Genomic DNA, 21,937 nt, shown 5'->3' with positions numbered 1-21,937 from the left:
AGAACCCCTGGCTGATTTTTCCTTTTATCTAGCCTAGGGACACTAAGGCTGCGTGTAGTACCCACTGCCTGGCTGAGGTCAGCTATCTGAACACATCAAGGATTATAATCAAGTTGATTAACTGTTGACGGAAGAGTTCATATTTCTTATTAAACTTAAGCATGTATAGGTTTGTTAACACATTTTTAAACATATTTTCTTTGTTTGTGCCCAGCACCAAGTAGCGAACAACAGTGGTGAAAATTAACTGCATGTTCCCCCCCTATTCAAAAGATCTTGCAAAAGTATTTCCATAATTAATTTGTTTCTTGATACTGGACCGTTGTGTGGGGATTTTTTTTTTGCATTTGGTTTGTTTGCAGAATTCCACGAGTCCTCTGTTCATTTCTGCCTGCCACATACAATTGGTTTTCCCTTTTTAAAAAAACAAAACGAAACGCCCCTGAAAGAGTTAAGTTTTGTTGACCAGGCAAATCTTCCGCGCGTGCGCAGTCGGGCCGCCGAGGCTAGAAACGGCAGAGTCGGCTGGAAGGCGTCGCTCTGGGCAGGGCGTTGGTACCAGTTTCTGAATTCACTGGGTTTAACCAAATAGATATAAAGTCCCAAGCGACCTGTCGTGTAAGAATGAGATTGGTAGTGCACGGGATTCTATAGATGGCTTTGGTAACCGTGCAGCGGTCTCCGACACCCAGCAACACCTCCAGCCCTTGTGTTTCGGTGAGTTTTTCCCCCCCCCCTTGTCAGCCGTCGTCGTCCCAGGCGGCGCTCGCGGGCCAAGTGCGCATGCGCAGCTCCGAGCCCCGCCCCCGAGACCGAGCGCCGTTGCGTCGATCCGTTGCCGTAACGATCGCGCGCACTCGGTTTAAAAATAACCGCTTTAGAATGTTTTCAATCGGTTTCTCTCTTCCTTCTCCTCCCCCCCCCTCTTAAAATGTAATGGAGGAATTATTTACTCACTTTATTATATACCATATCCCAGTTAGTTCTCTTAAAATGTAATGGAGGAATTATTTACTCGCTTTATATACCATAATATCCCCATTAGTGTTCTCCTTTTAAAATGTAATGGAGGAATTATTTACTCGCTTTATATACCATAAATAATAATATATCCCTGTTAGTGTTCTTTTAAAATGTAATGGAGGAATTATTTACTCACTATAGACCATATCCCCGTTAGTTCTCTCTTAAAATGTAATGGAGGAATTATTTACTCTCATATTCCCCATTACATAGAGAGGTTTATTGTTGTATACAATTAATGGTTGTTTAGGTGGTATTTGTAAAGGCTCACTCCTGCTTCCTATCTGTTCCTTGTTGGATATCAAGGGATAGGCTCTTCTTTCCTTTTTCCACAGTTACTTTTAGTCCACGTGCACACATGCTTCAACTGTCTTTTTTTGGTGTATAGAGCAATATTTGCTTCAAGTGCTTTTACTGTTTATTTTTTGGAGTAGAGCAATATCTGCTTCCAGTGCTTTTACTGTTTATTTTTTGGAGTAGAGCAATATCTGCTTGTTGAAATGCACTGACTGCGGAATAGCGCTTTCAATGTCTTAAGGCTGTAAACTTCATCTGACAGGAGCAAGTTCTTTTTTTTTTAAAGGACAAAAGATCTTTGTAAAATGCATTGTCCACCGAGGCACAATTAGGAGTAACTATTGACAACACGTACGGCCTGCATCATCGATGGTGTCGTAATGACTGTTGACACCGCAGCAGTTAGTGTTGGGAACCGCTATTGCCAATGCCATTGTTACTAGATGCATCACAAATATCCTGCTCCACTGTAATCTGGGACAGGTTTGTCCCAAGTTGTGGCTCCAAGCCATGGCAACTGAGTCTTATTTGCTTATTTCTTGTTTGGAAAGGGCTGTTTTTTTTAGTGTTTGTTTAATTGGTGGATAAATCCTAAATCAGGACATCAAGATCTGTTTCTGTTACTATGGATTTATATAAATTCATTACAACATTTATTTACATTCCTATTCAACCGATGAAGTGTTCTAAGAAACACGAATTTGTTTAATTTATCCCAATTGTTTTAACATGTTAAGTCAGTTCTGGAAGAGCAACTGGCTACGTTGTAATAAAACCACTCTTAAATGTTTGTCTGAAAGTTGTCATGCAACATTTTCCCATGTAATTGCTTTTAATTATTTTGCCCATTAACTTCTAATGATTTGTCGTTTTTACTATAGAACCATATCACTTCAGTCAGTTAAAATGATAAAATTTAACTAAGATTTTATACACACCACCAGACAAAACTGATCAGGTAGTATTCCATAATATCATTTCATCATTTCCTGTTGAAGTAGTTACATCAAGTTTCATTCAGTATAAAAGGAATACATTGAATCCAGAATGCAGTGGTTGCATCTTTTGCTAAGTACACGTTGATTTCTTTAGTTGTAAATAAAGCTGATGATCTGTACATGGCATTTAAAATTTTTGACCAGCCCCTTCTTTATTACAAATTACTTTACAGTTTTACTAGCAGATTAAATCTCTGATCCAGTGCTTAAGCACTTGATTTGACTGAAGATTTAGATGGATACGTTAACACAGTAAGTCCATATAAATAGAAACATCCCGGCTCCACTTTGGAACAATCTTCATATTGGCCACAAGACACTTAGGCTGGAATTTTACTGGCGTTGAGAGGGCGGGACTGGAGGTGGGTCAGCTGTCAAAATAGAAAAGATTGATAGCGGGTTGGGAACCCGCTGTCAAGCCGCATCCACACGAGTCTTTCAGGTGCCGGGTTTGTCAGCGCTGAACAGACCCGACGCTAAGTGGCAGGGGAGACGATTTAGATTATTAAATGCATAGTTAAGAGACAATTAATTCTTATTTTAAGCTTGCCTTCAGATTTTTAGAGTTCGCCAACGACTTCCCTGCTGCTCGGGATCACGTCAGATAAGGAGGTCGGGTGTTGTGTCAGCATGGAATGATTTACTAACTTGACAGCTGCAAATGGTCTCTAAAAGCTCCCATTTCATAGGTCTTCACTTTCTAAGGTTAGAAGCTCTTGTTTATTGCATTTGCTAGACAGATTGAGCTTTATGCAGCTAGCAAGTGTTTGTAGCAAACTCACTATCCAGTGACGCCTCATTGGAACAACTTCTCTCACCATTGACATCGCTTCTGTCATCTCAACCTCACCTGCCATTTATTCCATCAACATCAGTGCCCTTGAAGAAATCACACCTTGGTCCTCAGAATCCCACCACGATCAGCCGCCCCACCACGATCAGCTGCCCCATCAACACCAATGAACTGATGCTACACAGGCCGACCACATTGCTGCCAGGGATGGCCTCCCCATAGCCAGATTTACTTCATTTGGCTGCCACGTGATGCGCCAGGTTGGCACCATCCCTACAATGCCCAAGCTATTCCTTTCACACTCATCGCCATTGCGGGGGGTACCCTTATGTCTCCCCATTCACTGCATCTCACTAAACCACTTCCAAAGGTGCACACAAATCTGTTCAAGAACGCAAAGTGTTGAAAATAAAGATTTTAATGTTTGACAGTGCATTAACGGAAACTTCACATGAACATTGGCAAAAACACCCAAGTGCCTACCCTTGTGTGTTAGTTGGTATGATTGGACTAGGATGAGGGTGAGTGTGAGGGGTGGCTAGTGAGATGGGGAAGTGAGACTGTAGATAGAGAGGGATGGGTGGAGGTGCAAGGTAAGTTGGTGTGAGTAACGATGTGTAGGGTTGGGAAGGCAGAGTGATGGGGATGTGATGAGTGGCACAGCAGGATGAGGTTGAGTGTGGCTTTGCAGTAACATTTTGTGATCTACTGAGATCATTGAAAGGTTTGCGCCAATGCAGCCTGGTCCTGATGATATCCCTGCTTGTGCCCTCTTGTACCATGTGTAACCAGGCTGTGTTGATCTCCTGGGGCGGTCTCTTCCGCCCATGGGAAGGGAAGAGAACCTCCCTGCGTGCTGTGACTCCCTCCATAAGCATATGGAGGGAGTCATGGGAGAGCCTGGGTGCAGCCGTGCACCTCTGTGTAGTTATTGTCAGTGTTTGCAGCACCTCAATGCTGTAGAACACTGACAGCACAACTGTCAAAATCAATTTGGACATGGTCCCTTTTAAGGAAACCGGCTGATGACGTCATCAAATGACATTATCAGACCCGCTTCCTTTTAATTGGCCAGGAACCTCGCTGGGCGGGCTTAACAAGCCCAATCAACTTAAAATCACTTGGAGAGAGCAGGCTGGAGCACGCAGTGGGCTGGGACTGCGCTCCTGGCCACCCTGGACCCGCCTCAGTCGGCGAAATCGCAGCCTTACTATCTCTTCACAGTGCTATGATGGCGGTTTACTGACTAGTGTATAGTAGGTTGGATTATAGATAATCTTTTTATTGCACTGATGTTTAGAATTCTGTTCATATAAAGAATAATATTTTTGCAACAGTTACTCAATGCTATTGGGTATCTTCGATATAATAACATATCTCCTTGGAAAGTTTCTTCCACTCATTTAATTCCCTAAACCACTTTTTGTTGCCAGACCAATGGACTTCTCCTGTGGCCTACTTAAAGGCGCTAAGGATGTTCCGTGTGTCTGTGGTAGCTTCGTGATGCAAACATGCTGACATGCAAGATCAACTTAGCGTCTCTTTTGTGGATTGTTGTTTATAATTTGTTTTTGTTCCCCGCTCCCTGTTTTTGCTCCCCACTCCCTCTAGTCCTAACGTGTCTTGGGTGCTGGGGGAGGGGCAAAATGAAGAATAAAACAAATCCTCTCTTAAATCTATTGTTCTATGCTTCTAAAGCCAAATTGGTGTCTTTAGTTTTAAATCCGCCTGTAATAGGCCTACAGGAGAACAAAAGCCAAAATGTAAGCATAGTGCATAGAGCTTGGCTTGGCATCAACCTGGATTAAGCAGAATTAAACATAAAAGTGCCTTGGTTGAAGGGCAAAGACTTCTAGTTGAGGACAGCACCAAGGTTGAAAAGTGAGAGAGAAGACTAGAAATACAGAGAGCACTGATTAGGTGATGCAAAGTTTTGTACTTAATTAATTTTTTTTTTAAGTAGCCTCCTCTCATCATGTAATTGGTTACTTTTCAACAAGAGCAGTCCACATGACCCCAATATGCCTGCATGTAAATGTAATGTATTTTCTCAATAACTTAAGCTTAGTATAATCCTAAAATAGGTTTATCAAGTAGATTTTCTTGCACTATAAACATTTTGCATCTGAGCTCTAATTTCTAATAGTCTCTTTAGCAATGTGAAAATGCTTCTTGGTGTTTTCACAAAACTTCATTCGATATTTTCTTGCTTGATTCTTTTCCATATTCAATAAGTTAGCAGGTGTAGATATATAGGCTGGAACTGACTTGTCATCAATAATATAAGGCCATTATTTAAATACTTTTTTTTATGGGTAGCTTTTTATTGAAAGGTAATGATTCAGCACTGGGGCCCAGTTTTAGTTCTTTTTCTCTCTTTCTCCCTGCTACTGATTTGCTCATTTGAGCTGCATTGCTCTGGGGAAGCCTGGGTCAAAGGACAAGTGCATATCTGGAGGGAAGGTGAGTGTGCGAGTTACCCTTGGTCGTTCACTGTACTTCCTAGCTGCTAGTTTACAATGTTATTGGTAGAGGCCTAGAAGCAAGTTGCCTGCCTACCTTTTTGTCACAATTACATTACTAGCTTGGTGCTGAAACATTTTTATCAAATTTGCACAAAGGCAAGAAAAATCAGGATTTGCACAAAACGAGGAAATAACCGTGTTCAAGCATTAAAATAGCACTGATATATTAGTGTAAAAAAATTGGTCCTACTCTTGAGTCACGGTTGCATTTTTGATCATCAAACTCATTAAAATCTACAGTACTGTTTCCATGTCTATTCTACTGTTTTAGGTATATTTTCAATGAGTCCCATAAGCTTTTATGAGGATTGAGTGAGAATTCAATTTTTTTTGCTCCTCTTTTGAAGGTGTTTCCATGTATACCATGTACTCAAGTAGCCATTTTTTGTGTGACAGTCTACACATGGGAGTGTCAGCAGAGAGACATCACAGCAGAGGCCAAAACTGTCCTTGTCTGGTGTCCAGAATTACATGTTCCAATTGCTATCACTGGTTTGTGATCAAAAGTGAAACACTGGCTGGCTTTTTTAGTCCAGGGAGACTTGAGTGGTTTTGTCTCTACCATTGACCAGCTGATATTATCTAACAGCACAGATTTATTTAATTTAAAAGTATTGATTGCATTTCTAGCTCCATAATGCTTATTAACCACAGATTGACATGATGTAAGGATATGTACACAAACACAATTGAGAATTAAATATATGGTCAGTGGCATACTTATTTTAAAGTTTATTTTAACTGTTGTTGAGACCACACCTGGAGTACTGTGTGCAGTTTTGGTGTCCTTACCTAAGAAAGGATATACTTGCCATAGAGGGAGTGCAGCAAAGGTTCACCAGACTGATTCCTGGGATGGCAGGACTGTCGTATGAGGAGAGATTGGGTCGACTAGGCCTGTATTCACTAGAGTTTAGAAGAATGAGAGGGGGCCTCATTGAAACGTATAAAATTCTGTAAGGGCTAGACAGACTGGATGCAGGGAGGATGTTTCCCCTGGCTGGGGGGTCTAGAACGAGGGGTCACAGTCTCAGGATACGGGGTAGGACATTTAGGACTGAGATGAGGAGAAATTTCTTCACTCAGGGTGGTGAACCTGTGTAATTCTCTACCACAGAAGGCTGTGGAGGCCAAGTCACTGAATATATTTAAGAAGGAGATGGATAGATTTCTAGACACAAAAGGCATCAAGGGGTATGGGGAGAGAGCAGGAATATGGTATTGAGATAGAGGATCAGCCATGATCATATTGAATGGCCTAGTCCTGCTATTTTTTCTATGTTTTTACAAACCAGTCAGTATTATTGGTCACAGTCTCTGACATTAATGTTCTAACAGTTATTAGGAATAAAATTGAGGATCTGACAACTGGCGGGATAGTGTGTAAAAGCTTTCAAATGATTATGGCTGCTTCTTATACCACCATCAACTACTAGCAGCGATAAGCTTTCACTCATGCCCTTACATATGTGGTTTATCTACATCTTATAAGATAACATATCTGTGCACGCTTCCAAAAACTTCAAATATTGTGCACTCCTTGTGGTTTAATGGAAAAATGCACTGAGCCCTAGGAAACTCTGAATTATACAGACAAGGCAGGCCCAGAGTTTAGTCGCTGGTTCTGCTCAGATGAGGCAACCATGAGCCTGATAATTGGGGGTGGGGGGGTAGGGAAGGGGGAAGAGGATAAATAACGCTCTGACAATCATTATACTGGTGAATTGCATTTGAAAACTAAGATCAGACTTAGTTGTGGTGTCCTCCATGTTATAATAGCCTGTTAACACTTACCATTCAGTAATGCACATGAAGAATGGCCATTTGGGGTGTGATAACCGAGGCCTGCAGTTACTTGTGGAACCATACTTCAGAGGTGAGAATTAAGAGTACAATATTATCATGGTGCATTACTGGGTCTGTTCCACAAGTATGAACGATTTTCTTGCCTGCAAAATAAACCAAGCAGCATTATATTTATCAGACATTAATGCAACAAAAACTCAAATGTATTTTTTAACACAAATTAGTTTTGCTCTACATAAGGCTTGTTTAATGAGTTCCTATGATTTATGCAATATGACAATCTGCTCTTTCATTAGTTGATGATTACCCTCCTTAAAGCATCGTGCAGTGTAGTTGCTTTATCACAATTGTATTTTTTTCATTGGTACTTACTGGGAAATGCATAAGTAATACTAACATTAATAGAGCAGAATGTTCAGCAGTGAAATTCAATTTTGGGAAAAAAAGTTCAATTTTAAAATGTAATGAAGTACTCGTAATTAAGTTTCACAGGACTCGAGCATTAAATCAAAACATATTCAGTGGTTAAATCTTCAGTATTTTTTACTGTAACTTGTTACCAAGAACTATTTAATTCTGGGCATTCTAATTACATTGATGAAAATTATTCTTAAAGTTACCAAGTTGAGAAATACCAAGGGGCAGCAAACGTTAGTGGGAGTGGTATATAGACCTCCAAACAGTAAGGCGGAGGTTGGGGATGGCATTAAAAGGGAAATTAAAGAAGCGTGCAATAAGGGCACAGCAGTCATCATGGGTGACTTTAATCTACATAGATTGGGCTAACCAAATTAGTAACAATACTGTGGAGGAGGAATTCCTGGAGTGTTTACGGGATGGTTTCCTGGCCCAATATGTCGAGGAACCAACCAGAGATCAGGCCACCTTAGATTGGGTATTATCACAGAAATCACAGAAACCCCACAGTGCAGATAGAGGCCATTTCGGCCCATCGAGCCTGCACCGACACATATCCCACCCGATCCCCGTAACCCCTACACCAACACATATCCCACCCTATCCCCGTAACCCCACGTATTTAATCCCCCTAACACTAAGGGTCAATTTATCATAGCCAATCAACCTAACCCGCACATCTTTGAACTGTGGGAGGAAACCGGAGCACCCGGAGGAAACCCACGCAAACACGGGGAGAATGTGCAAACTCCACACAGACAGTCACCCGAGGCCGGATTCGAACCCGGGTCCCTGGCGCTGTGAGGCAACAGTGCTAACCACTATGCCACCGTTATGTAACGAGAAAGGATCAATTAGCAATCTTGTTGTACGAGGCCCCTTGGGTCAGAGCGATCATAATATGATCGAATTCTTCATTAAGATGGAGAATGAAGTAGTCGACTCAGAGACTAGGGTCCTAAATTTAAATAAAGGAAACTACGATGGTCTGAGGCGAGAGTTGGGTAGGATTGATTGGGGAATGGCACTCAAAGGGTTGACGGTGGATAGGCAATGGCAAACATTCAAAGACTGCATGGATGAACTACAGAATTTGTTCATCCCAGTTTGGCATAAAAATAAAACAAAAAAGGTGACTCAACTGTGGCTAACAAGGGAAATTAGGGATAGCATAAGATCCAAGGAGAGGACATATAAATTGGCCAGAAAAAGCAATAATCCTGAGGATTGGGAGCAATTTAGGATTCAACAAAGGAGGACAAAGGGATTAATTAAGAAGGGGAAAATAGAATATGAGAGTAAGCTTTCAGGGAACATAAAAACTGACTGTAAAAGCTTTTATAGATATGTGAAGAGAAAAAGATTGGTGAAGTCAAGCATAGGTCCCTTGCAGTCAGAATCGGGGGAATTTATAATGGGGAACAAAGAAATGGCAGACCAACTAAATACATATTTTGGTTCTGTCTTCACAAAGGAGGACACAAATAACCTCCCAGAGATGCCGGGGAACATAGGGTCTGATGAAAGGGAGGAACTGAAAGAAATCAGTATTTGTAGGGAAATTGATGGGATTAAAGGCTGATAAATCCCCAGGGCCTGATAATCTACATCCTAGGGTACTTAAGGAAGTGGCCCTAGAAATAGTAGATGCATTGCTGATCATCTTCCAACATTCGATGGAATCTGGAACAGTACCCATGGATTGGAGGGTAGCTAATGTTACCCCACTATTCAAAAAAGGTGGTAGAGAGAAAATGGGGAATTGCCTGACATCGGTAGTGGGGAAAATGCTAGAGTCCATTATAAAAGATGTAATAGCAGAGCACTTGGAAAACAGTGACAGGATCGGACAAAGTCAACATGGATTCACAAAAGGTAAATCGTGCTTGACTAATCTACTGGAATTTTTTGAGGATGTAACTGGTAAAATAGATAAGGGAGAACCAGTGGATGTGGTGTATCTGGACTTTCAGAAGGCCTTCGATAAGGTCCCGCATAAGAGATAAGCGTGTAAAGTTAAGGCACATGGGTTTGGGGGCTAGGTATTGACTTGGATAGAGAACTGGTTGGCAGACAGAAAGCAAAGAGTTGGAATAAACTGGTCTTTTTCCGAGTGGCAGGCAGTGACTAGTGGGGTACCGCAGGGATCGGTCCTTGGACCCCAGCTATTCACAATATATATTAATGATCTAGACAAGGGAACTAGATGTAATATCTCCAGATTTGCAGACGACACAGCTGGGTGGGTGTGTGTGCTGTGAGGAAGATGTTGAGAAATTCCAGGATGATTTGGACATGTTGGGTGATTGGGCAGAAACATGGCAGATGCAATATAATGTGGATAAATGTGAGGTTGTCCACTTTGGTGGCAGAAACAGGAAGGCAGATTATTATCTAAATGGCAATAGATTGGGAGAAGGGGAAGTGCAACAAGACCTGGGTGTCCTTGTGCACCAGTCGCTGAAGGTAAGCATGCAGGTGCAGCAGGCGGTTAAGAAGGCAAATGGTATGTTGGCCTTCATAGCGAAAGGGTTTGAGTACAGGAGCAAGGCTGTCTTGCTGCAGTTGTACAGGGCCTTGGTGAGACCGCACCTTGAGTATTGTGTGCAGTTTTGGTCGCCTTATCTGAGGAAGGATGTTCTTGCCATGGAAGGAGTTCAGCGAAGATTCACCAGGCTGATACCTGGGGTGGCAGGAATGACGTATGAGGAGAGATTGGGTCGATTGGGCTTGTACTCACTGGAGTTTAGAAGAATGAGCGGTGATCTCATTGAAACTTATAAAATTCTGACAGGACTGGACAGACTAGTCGGGGAGTCCAGAACCAGGGGTCACAGTCTAAAGATAAAGGGTAGGCCATTTAGGACAGAAATGAGGAGGAATTTCTTCACCCAGAGAGTGGTGAACCTGTGGAATTCTCTACCACACAAGGCGGTGGAGGCCAGTTCATTAAATATATTCAAGAAAGAATTAGATATATTTCTTAAGGCTAAAGGGATCAAAGGGTATGGGGAGAAAGCAGGGACCGGGTACTGAATTTGGATGATCAGCCATGATTGAATTGAATGGCGGAGCAGGCTCGCGGGGCCGAATGGCCTACTCCTGCTCCTATCTTCTATGTTATACCCAAGTGTGTGTCTGGAGGAGGGCATAGGTGGGGCATGGTCTCATGGCAGTGGAATAAACATTTTCTGTTGCCTTGTGTGTGTAATTCTGGAGGAAGTGGTCTGGTCTCGCCCTGAATGTACCGGTGGGGGCACCGCCTGGCGTCAGACCTCACCCCAAGTGTGCGTGGTGTAGACTGATCCAATGTTGTGGTAATTTGTTTATACCCTGAGTGGTTTGTTTCGATCTGTGTGTGGTTGCAATGGGGTCAGTCTGCCTCTGAGTGAGTGTACAACAGGGGGAGAATGTCAGTTTGGTTTTACCTGTGTTTTTGGGAGAGGTGTCTTGTAGTCTTGGATTGAGTCCATGGATCTGGCAAGTGTCATTGTGACACACACATTTTAGTTTAATAGATATTCTTTAATTCCTTGGTTATTTTCAAAGCCCTTCTGTGTCATTCTTGTTGATAGCTCTAAGTATTTTTATGTGTGGGGTGGGGAGCGGTAGCAGGAAATGCTAGTCTGGCATTCGGTATGCCCCTATGTTTTTTGTGTGTGGTCGTGGAGGAACTGCCGCTCCTTGATGCCTTTCCACTCAGAATTGCACCACCCGCTTACTTTGCTCTGATACGAATTAGGTCGTATAATGTTGATCTGCTGGGGTGAGGGCTGGAAATGTTCGTTCAGGGCCATTAATCAGTACGAATGCAGATTCGAGTATGTGTTTTGCTGTAAGCTGTAGAGGTTCTGGATGAATGGACAGAAATATAAAGAAAATGAGCTCCTTGGAGTCCGATTATAAGCACAATTAAACCGGTCTGATATGGCTCTAAACGGATTTATTTATTTGATGACAGGCAAAATCCCAATAAAGAAACTAGCAACTTTGTTATAATATGCAATATATTGTGCATTAATGCTGGTAAAGATGTAGGAAATGCGCTCGCTCATTTTACCCAGCAAGATTGTATTATAAACTGTCCCAAATATAGAGGGACAATATTATTAGGTAGTAGTGAAAAATGTTCAAAGCTTCTGTAGGAGAGTGACTACTGTAAGTTTAGTGGTCTTTTTAAAATCTGTTAGAGGTTTTTATTTAATTTATTAATGATGGAGCCTTACCTGGTCAGCTGTGTATGCTTTTATTCATGCACAAGAAATAGAGGGTCAGATAAAGTCTAAGTGGGCTTTGAAAAATAATTGGGAGCAAAACTGGATCAGATATTCTGGCAATGTGAGGAAAGCAATATAGAAATAACAACAGAAAATGCTGGAAATACTCAGCAGGCCAGGCAGCATCCGTGGAGAGAGAAACAGGGTTAACGTTTCAGGTCTGGGACCCTTCATCAGAACTGGAAAAAGCTGGAAATGTAACATATTAAGCAGGTGCAGAGAGGTGGGGTGGGGGGGGTGGCGGGGGGTTCGGAGGGGAGGAAGGAATTGAAAGAACATGCTGTGAAAATGTTGCAAATGGGAATGGCAAAATCATACTGCATGAAAAATGGGGGCAGGGATTATTATCTGAAATTGTTGAACTCTATGTTGAGTCCGGAAGGCTGTAAAGTGCCTAATCGGAAGATGAGGTGCTGTCCCCCGAGCTTACGTTGAGCTTCATTGGAACAGTATAATAGGCCGAGGACAGAGAGCTCGGAGTGGGAGTGAAGTGGAGAATTAGTGACAGGTGACCGGAAGCTCAGGGTCACCCTTACGGACTGAACGGAGGTGTTCTGCAAAGCGGTCGCCCAATCTGCGTTTGGTCTCCCCACTGTAGAGGAGACTGCATTGTGAGCAGCGAATACAGTATACTAGATTGCAAGAAGTACAAGTAAATCGCTGTTTCACCTGGAAGGGGTGTTTGGGGCCCTGGACAGTGGGCAGGGAGGAGTTAAAAGGGCATCCTCCTGCGCTTGCATGGGAAGGTTGGCAAAATGTTGGAGTCCATTATTAAGGAAACAGTAACAGAGCATTTGGATAAACATAATTTAATAGGACAGAGTCAGCATGGTTTTATGAAGGGGAAGTCATGTTTGACAAATTTGCTCAAATTCTTTGAGGATGTAACATACAGGGTGGATAAAGGGGAACCAGTGGATGTAGTGTATTTGGACTTCCAAAAGGCATTTGACAAGGTTCCACACAAAAGATTACTGATCAAGATAAGAAATCATGGGATTGGGGGTAATATACTGGCATGGGTGGAAGATTGGCTATCTAACAGAAAACAAAGAGTTGGGATAAATGGTTCATTCTCGGGCTAGCAATCAGTAACTAGTGGTGTTCCGCAGGGGTCAGTGCTGGGACCCCAACTCTTTACAATCTATATTAACGATTTGGAGGAAGGGACTGAGTGCAACATATCCAAGTTTGCCGACGATACAAAGATGGGAGGGAAAGCAGTGAGTGAGGAGGACATAAAAAACCTGCAAAAGGACATAGACAGGCTAAGTGGGCAGAGATTTGGCAGATGCAATATAATGTTGGAAAGTGTGAGGTTATGCACTTTGGCAGAAAAAATCAAAGAGCAAGTTATTATCTAAATGGAGAGAAACTGCAAAGTGCTACAGTACAAAGGGATCTGGGGGTCCTGGTGCATGAAACACAAGAAGTTAGTATGCAGGTGCAGCAGGTGATCAGGAAGGCCAATGGAATCTTGGCTTTTATTGCAAGGGGGATGGAGTATAAAAACAAGGAAGTCTTGCTGCAGTTATACAGGGTATTGGTGAGGCCACACCTGGAATACTGCGTGCAGTTTTGGTTTCCATATTTAAGAAAAGATATACTTGCTCTCGAGGCAGTTCAGAGAAGGTTCACTTGGTTGATTCCGGAGATGAGGGGGTTGACGTATGAGGGAAGGTTGAGTAGGTTGGGACTCTACTCATTGGAGTTCAGAAGAATGAGAGGCGATCTTATCGAAACATTATAAGATTGTGAGGGGGCTTGATCGGGTGGATGCGGTGAGGATGTTTCCACTGATGGGTGAGACTAGAACTAGGGGGCATAATCTAAGAATAAGGGGCTGCCCTTTCAAAACTGAGATGAGGAGAAACTTCTTCACTCGGAGGGTAGTAAATCTATGGAATTTGCTGCCCCAGAGAGCTGTGGAAGCTGCAACATTAAATAAATTTAAAATGGAGATAGACAGTTTCCGAGCAGATAAGGGAATTAGGGGTTACGGGGAGAGGGCAGGGAAGTGGATGTGAGTCTAGATTTGGATCAGCTATGATCCTATTGAATGGCGGAGCAGGCCCGAGGGGCCGGATGGCCTACTCCTGCTCCTACTTCTTATGTTCTTATGTAAGGTGCCAGGTGAAGGAGAAGGGCTGTTGGGGGTGATTGAGGAGTGGACCAGGGTGTCGCGGAGGGTCTGGTCCCTTCAAATCAACTTTTATTGTCATTGTTAGTGCACAAGTGCAGTACAACGAAATGTAGGCTTGCGGCTCCCGAGAGTGTACATTTGGATTAAGACATTTAAACATTCAACATACATTTGGCTTGTAGTATATTAACATAAATATAACCATAATAAAGTGCATTGGCAGATGTGCAGGCTTTAGAGTTTATTTGTGGAGTTCAGTAGGATGACAGCCCTGGGAAAGAAGCTGTTCCTAAATCTGGTCGTACGGGTGCGAATGCATCTGTAGCGTCTCCCAGATGGCAGGAGGGCGAACAGACTGTGGCTGGGGTGGGTAGGGTCTTTGATGATGGACCGTGACCTCCGTAGACAGCGTTTCTGGTATATGTGCTCTATGGTCGGGTGCCGGTAATGCGTTGGGCAGTTTTGACTACCCGCTGCAGGACTTTCCGGTCATAGTAACTACAGCTGCCATACCATACTGTGATACAGTTTGTCAGGATGCTCTCTATAGTGCAGCGGTAAAAGTTCGAGAGGATCAGGGGTGACAGATTACATCCCTTCAGCCTCCTTAGGAAATATAGGCGCTGCTGGGCCTTCTTCACCAGAGAGGAGGTGTTGAGGGACCAGGAGAGGTCTTCCGTGATGTGGATTCCGAGGAACTTAAAGCTGTCCACCCTTTCCACCACAGCCCCATTGATGTGGATGGGGGTGTGACTTCCGCCTTTGACTTCCTGAAGTCCACAATGATTTCTTTTGTTTTCTTGGTGTTAAGGGCCAGGTTGTTATCGGTGCACCACTTCACGAGATGCTGGACCTCCTCCCTGTAGGCTGACTCATCGTTGTTGGTGATCTGGCCTACTACCGTGGTGTCATCCACAAACTTGAGGATGGTATTGGAACCATTAACAGCCACACAGTCGTGGGTGAAGAGGGAGTAGAGGAGGGGGCTCAGCACACATCCTTGTGGGGCCCCCTGTGTTCAGGGTCAGGGGCGGGGGGAGGTGTGGTTACCTAATTTGACAGACTGGGGTCTGTTTGTTAGGAAGTCCAGGGTCCAGTTGCAGAGGGAAGTGCTCAGGCCAAGAGTTTGGAGTTTGGTGGCCAGCTTGTTGGGGACGATAGTGTTGAATGCTGAGCTGTAGTCTATGAACAGCATTCTGACGTAGGTCTCCTTACCATCTAGGTGATTCAGTGCCGAGTGTAGAGCAGTTGTGATTGCATCCTCCGTTGATCTGTTTGCACGATAGGCAAACTGGTGTTGGTCAAGGGAGGCAGGAACACTGGCTTTGATGTGGGCTAAGACCAGTCTCTCTCAACACTTCATTATGATGGGTGTGAGTGCGACAGGTCGATAGTCGTTCAGGCACGTCACAGCTGCTTGTTTTGGCACAGGAATAATGGTAGCGGTCTTGAAGCATGTAGGGACTACTGCCTGGGCCAATGACTGATTGAAGATGGCGGTGAAGACATCAGCCAGCTGATCAGCACATTCCTTGAGTACCTGTCCAGGGATGCTATCCGGTCCAGCAGCCTTTCGTGTGTTCACTCCGCGTAGAACACCCCTTATGTCGGAGGTTGACAGAGTGAGCACCTGGTCTTCCGGGGGTGGCAAGGCTTTGGTAGCCGGCTCCCTGTTGTCCCTGTCGAAGTGAGCGTAGAAGTTGTTAAGCTCCTCTGGAAGGGAGGCATCGCTAACCGGGGGACTGGTGTTTTTGCCTTTGTAGTCAGTGATGGACTGGATGCCTTGCCACATGCGCCGGGGGTCCGAGTTGTTGTAGTAGTGATCCTCTATCCGCAGTGTCTGTTTCCTTTTGGCAGTCCTGATACCCTTTTTTAGGTTGGTCCTAGCTGCACTGTAAGCCGCCGCGTCACCAGATTTAAATGCTGCGTCGCGTGCTTTCAACAGTGAGCGGACCTCTCCGTTCATCCAGGGTTTCTGGTTGGGGTATGTCCTGATATTTTTATGGGTCGTGACGACCTCGACGCAGCTGTTGATGTAGAATAGCACAGTGGATGCGTATTCCTCGATGTCATTATGGGCAAACATACCCCAATCAGTGCGTTCGAAGCAGTCCTGAAGCTCCGATACTGCCCCCTCTGGCCATACTTTCACTGCTCTCACTGATGTTCTCCCTCTTTTGATGAGCGGTTTGTATGCCGGGGCTAGAAACAGGGAGAGGTGGTCAGACTTCCCAAGGTGGGGGCAGGGAATGGCCTTGTAAGTGTAGTGTATGTGCCTTTAAGAGCCCCAGGTGTGCTGTAATGCCGGTAATTGCCACTCGGGCTATATAAGCCTGTATATTGTGTATATCCGTTAGAACCCCCCCCCCCCCCCCCCAGACTTTGCTTAGTAAATACCTATGAACCAACTCCTGTCTTCAGTGTCTTTATCAACACACGGACACTACAGTGGCGACGAAGTGGAAACGGACTTACCTGCAATTCGGCAGCACCTCAAGGACATCGATTCCTCGGGCGTCTAGAAGACACAAGGAAGTGAGAGAAGCTGTGGTTTCACCAGCTGGCCAAGCTGGTGGCAGGTACTGCGCTAATCCTTCCTGGGCGTCAGGCTGGGGCTCCAGCGGCTGGCTCTACAGCTGAGACAGGCAGCGAAATCGGAGGCAAGCAATAACGGACTGGGAGGGAGCACTCGGGAGACGGCCGGCGCGGCTGCAAGCAGGTCGGCGTTCAGACCTACAGAGCGAGTCCGGCGGGAACGAGCCTCCAACTGTAAATAAAAAAAAATTAAAAAAAAAAAAAAAAAGAATGGAAACCACGGGAAACAGCGTTGTCATCGGCAGCAGCGGCGGGAAAGCGCGGGAAGCACCATATCTTTTCTACAGAAAAGAAAGAAAAGCGCGGGAAGCGCCATATCTTTTCTGAGATGCCTAATTCTGGCAATATTGATGCTTTTGATAACGAGATAGAGGATTGGACCACATATGTGGAAAGAGTGGAGATATATTGCACCGCAAATGGAATAGAAGATGAAAAAAAAGCTTCAGTACTTCTGGATCTAATGGGCGCAAAGACATACAAGCTGTTACGAAACTTAATCACTCCAGCCGAACCGATGGACAAGAATTTTAAGGAGATTGTTGATACCCTACACTGCCAATTCGAGGCAGGACTGGCAGATTCTCTGTGACAAATTCGTCTGTGATCCCCTAAGTGTAGAAACACAAAAAAAGGCTATTTTCTGAGAAAGATTTAACACTGGACAAGGCTTTCAGTGCAATAGGAGCTGCAGAGATACAGCAAAGGCCACAGGACTTCGGCACCCATGAAATGACACGGGGTTTCGAGAGATGTTATCGCTGCGGCAGATCCACCCATGACCAGAGGGACTGCTGGTTCAAGGACAAAGCATGCAGGCAATGCGGAAAGATGGGACACATTCCACGTGTGTGCCGATCTGGAAACAAAAAATCCACTAACAGGAAAAGAATCAATAAGGCAAAGCACAGAAAGGTACAAATGATGACGGACAGTAGCTCCGAAGACCAGAAGAGCGATAGCGACTCCGGGAACAAGAGACTAAGCTCTCTCAAATTACATAATGTAATTGCCAAAGAAGATTACCAGACCATTTGGGTTACCCTCACAATAGCAGGGTCCCCAGTTAAAATGGAGCTAGATACAGGATCAGCTCTGACCGTCATAAATCGACGGGATTACGAGCGGCTATTTCCGCATATACCTTTAAAAGACACATCCATTATCTTGAAAACATATACGGGGCAGAAAGTATACCCCAAAGGAAAAATAAGGGTGCCTGTTGTATACAACGGCAAGGAAATACCGAAGTTGTATTTATACGTTCTACAAGATGGTGGTCCACCGCTGTTGGGACGTGAATGGATCAGAAAAATATGTTTAGACTGGCACTCCATTCAGGCACTGACGGTGACCAGTAAGGAAAAAAATGATGATGACGTCATACCTGAACGATTAAAAGACATCTTGGCCAACGCCAAGGAAGTGTTTCAAGAGAAACTAGGAACCTTGAAAGGCATCACCGCCTCAATAAAAGTGGAAGATGCAGCAATTCCCAAGTTTTTTAAGGCAAGACCGGTGCCATACGCAATTCGTCCAGCAGTTGAGGCAGAGCTGGAGAATTTGGAAAAGGCAGGCGTATTATCTAAAATAGATTGGAGCGAGTGGGCAACACCCATCGTCCCAGTCATGAAGAAAGCATTGAAGAATGATAAATCTGAAGAACAGAGAAAAATTCGCATCTGTGGAGACTTCAAGGTGACTGTAAACCCGGTCCTTCACACGGTACAGTATCCTCTTCCGAGGATAGAAGATATTTTCGCCTCACTATCCGGAGGGAAACGTTTCACCAAAATTGACTTGGCACAGGCATATCTACAGATGGAGGTTGAAGAGGCCTCTTAAAAAAATATCTCACGATAAATACACACAAAGGCCTGTACCAGTACAATCGACTGGTTTTCGGAGTAGCATCCGCTCCAGCTATCTGGCAAAGAGCTATGGAGCAAGTCCTCCAAGGGATTCCGGGGACTCAATGCTACCTAGACGACATCCTTGTAACAGGAGAAAACGACAACGAGCACCTTGCCAATTTAGAGCAGGTGCTCACTAGGCTGAGAGAACGGGGCCTCCGAGCAAATCGCCCAAGTGCGAATTTTTCCGAAATCAAGTATCATATTGTGGCCACATAATAAATAAGGAAGGGTTGCATAAGTCACCTGAGAAAATTGAAGCGGTCATAAAAGCCCCAGCACCTGAAAATGTTTCACAATTAAGGTCGTTCCTGGGATTAATAAATTACTATCATAAATTTTTACCGAACTTATCAACTCTTCTACACCCTCTTAATGAACTGCTACAAACAGGAGTAATTTGGAAATGGAACGAAGACTGCAAACGTGCCTTCCATAAATGCAAAGACTTAATCACATCCAAAGAAGTTTTGGCTCATTACAACCCATCACTGCCAATCAGACTGGCGTGCGATGCATCCCCTTACGGCATAGGAGCAGTATTATCGCATAAATTCCCTGATGGCTCGGAATGGCCGATAGCTTTGGCGTCACGCTCATTGAACTCAGCTGAGCGTAACTATGCCCAAATCGACAGGGAAGCACTCAGCCTGGTATGGGGAGTAAAGAAATTCAACCATTACCTACACGGACAAAAATTTACCTTGTTGACTGACCATCAACCCCTCATCTCCATATTCAACCCTAAAAAGGGTGTTCCCATTATGACAGCGCAAAGGCTACAGAGGTGGTCCCTTTTTCTAGGGGCACACCAATACAACATAGAATACAAAGTGTCAAAACAGCATGGGAATGCTGACGGTTTATCGCGCCTACCGTTGCCAACGGTAGAAGAGGCACCTACAGTAGACCCAATGGAGATGTTCCACTCTACCATAGTGGAATGTCTACCAGTAACAAATTCTGCCATTGAAAGGGAAACGAGAAATGACCCGACTCTTTCACGGGCCTACGATTTAACAGTGAAGGGATGGCCAGCACATGGCGAACCACTGTTGCCAGCATTCTCGCAAAGAAGAGAACAGCTGTCAGTGTGCCGAGGAACCTTGATGTGTGGATCCAGAGTGGTGATTCCACCCAAACTCCAGGATAAAGTGCTAAAGGAGCTTCACGAGGGGCATCTGGGTGGAGTGAAAATGAAGAACCTAGCCAGAGCGTTTGTGTGGTGGCCAGGTATTGATGGAGGCATCGAAGAAATGACCAAGGGCTGCCTAGGATGCCAGAAGGTCCAAAACGCTCCACCACAAGCCCCTCTACATCCATGGGAGTGGCCCTCATCTCCATGGCAAAGGGTACACATCGACTTTGCTGGTCCATTTATGGACTCGATGTTCTTAATCGCGGTGGATGCACACTCCAAGTGGCCGGAGGTAATAAAGATGTCCTCCACCACGACGGAAAAAACCATCACAGTATTAAGGACCATATTTGCCAGGAATGGGCTGCCGGAACAGATCTGTTCTGATAATGGACCGCAATTTGTGTCCGAAGAATTCAGAAAGTTCTTAAAAAAACAATGGGGTTAAGCACTACACGTCCGCCCCATACCATCCCGCCACCAATGGATTGGCTGAAAGGTTTGTCCAGACCTTCAAGAAGGCCATCAAGGCCATGGGTAATGAAGACATAACTTCAGCACAAGGTGGATAACTTCTTATTCGCATACAGGAATGCAACACATATGGTTACCAACCAAACTCCCGCCATGATGTTCTTCAATAGAAACCTAAGATGCCGGCTGGATTTGGTCAAGCCCAACATCAGAAGGGACGTGGAGAACCGGCAGTTTCAAGGCATGAATGAAAGGCCAACTAGAACCTTCCAGATAGGTCAACAAGTTTTGGCCCGGGACTACCGTACCGAGAAATGGCAGCCTGGAACTATCTGCACACGACTAGGACCACTGATGTATACCGTGGACATCGGAGAAAGCATAATAAGGCGCCATGCTGACCAAATCATAAAGTCATCCGAAAAGGGACAACCTACACCACAACTCTATACATCTAACGATGAAATAGAGATACCCATATCTACCTCTGATCCGGTGATACTGGAACCCGATGAACCCGACACTGGCATTCAAGCCGAATCAGCCTTGCCAGAAGAACCTACTACACCACCAGAAACTACTACACCCCCGAAGCATTATCCGGACCGAGTCAGGAAGCCTCCTGAGAGACTGACTTATAATTAATTAACTACAGCAATGTATATTATTTTGCTTATAACATGTAATTAATAATTACTTAAAATATGATGATGTACTGGTTAGCTAAAGGGGGAGGAATTGTAGTGTATGTGCCTTTAAGAGCCCCAGGTGTGCTGTAATGCTGGTAATTGCCACTCGGGCTAGATAAGCCTGTATATTGTGTATATCCGTTAGAACCCCCCCAGACTTTGCTTAGTAAATACCTATGAACCAACTCCTGTCTTCAGTGTCTTTATCAACACACGGACACTACAATAAGCGTCTACAATGCTCGTGTAGACTTGATCCAGTGTGTTCTCCCCTCTTGTGGGGCAGGAGACATTCTCGTGGAATTTCGGTAGTACAGTTTTTAGGTTTATGTGATTGAAGTCCCCCGCGACGATAAAAGCTCAATCTGGGTGCGCAGTTTGTTGTTCGCTGATGGCCCTGTAGAGGTCCTTCAGTGCTAGTTTGGCATTAGCGTGTGGTGGGATGTAGACCGCAGTGATGATAACAGCCGTGAATTCCCGAGGCAGGTAGAAGGGTCTGCACCTTACCATGAGGAATTCCAAATCAGCCGAGCAGGATCTATCAATTATATCAGTGTTAGTGCACCAGGCATTGTTAGTGTAAATGCACAAACCGCCTCCCTTGCTCTTACCGGAGTCTGCAGTTCTGTCGGCGCGGAAGACCGTGCGTCCTTCTAGTTGGATGGTGGTGTCAGGGATGCCGTTGTTCAGCCAGGTCTCTCTGAAGATCATGGCGCAGCATTCCTTTGTCCTTTTCTGTGTGGAGAGATCCAGTTTGATCTCATCCATTTTGTTCTCCAGTGACCTGACGTTGGCCAGGAAAATACTTGGGAGGGAGGGTTTGTGTGGGGCCCTCTTCAGCCTGTTTTG

The 21,937-nt window shown here is 44.5% G+C and overlaps 1 protein-coding gene across 1 annotated transcript in view; it reads left to right on the top strand.

Annotated features, from left to right (window-relative positions):
• The first annotated feature begins 492 nt into the window (after positions 1-492).
• LOC147102482 (protein phosphatase Slingshot homolog 2-like) overlaps positions 493-21,937 on the top strand; it is a 201,785-nt gene continuing 180,340 nt past the window's right edge. The window contains exon 1 of the mRNA XM_085964977.1: positions 493-717. Coding sequence (XP_085821103.1) covers positions 655-717 — 63 coding nt within the window. The 5' untranslated portion in view covers positions 493-654. The remainder of the gene's footprint in view (positions 718-21,937) is intronic.

The sequence above is a fragment of the Somniosus microcephalus genome, chromosome 22, assembly GCF_052327205.1.
Source record: "Somniosus microcephalus isolate GS21.2 chromosome 22, FLI_Smic_1.0, whole genome shotgun sequence".
NCBI lineage: Eukaryota > Metazoa > Chordata > Chondrichthyes > Squaliformes > Somniosidae > Somniosus > Somniosus microcephalus.
The sequence above is the reverse complement of the archived record's forward strand: the minus strand, read 5'-3'. Positions and strand labels throughout refer to the sequence as shown.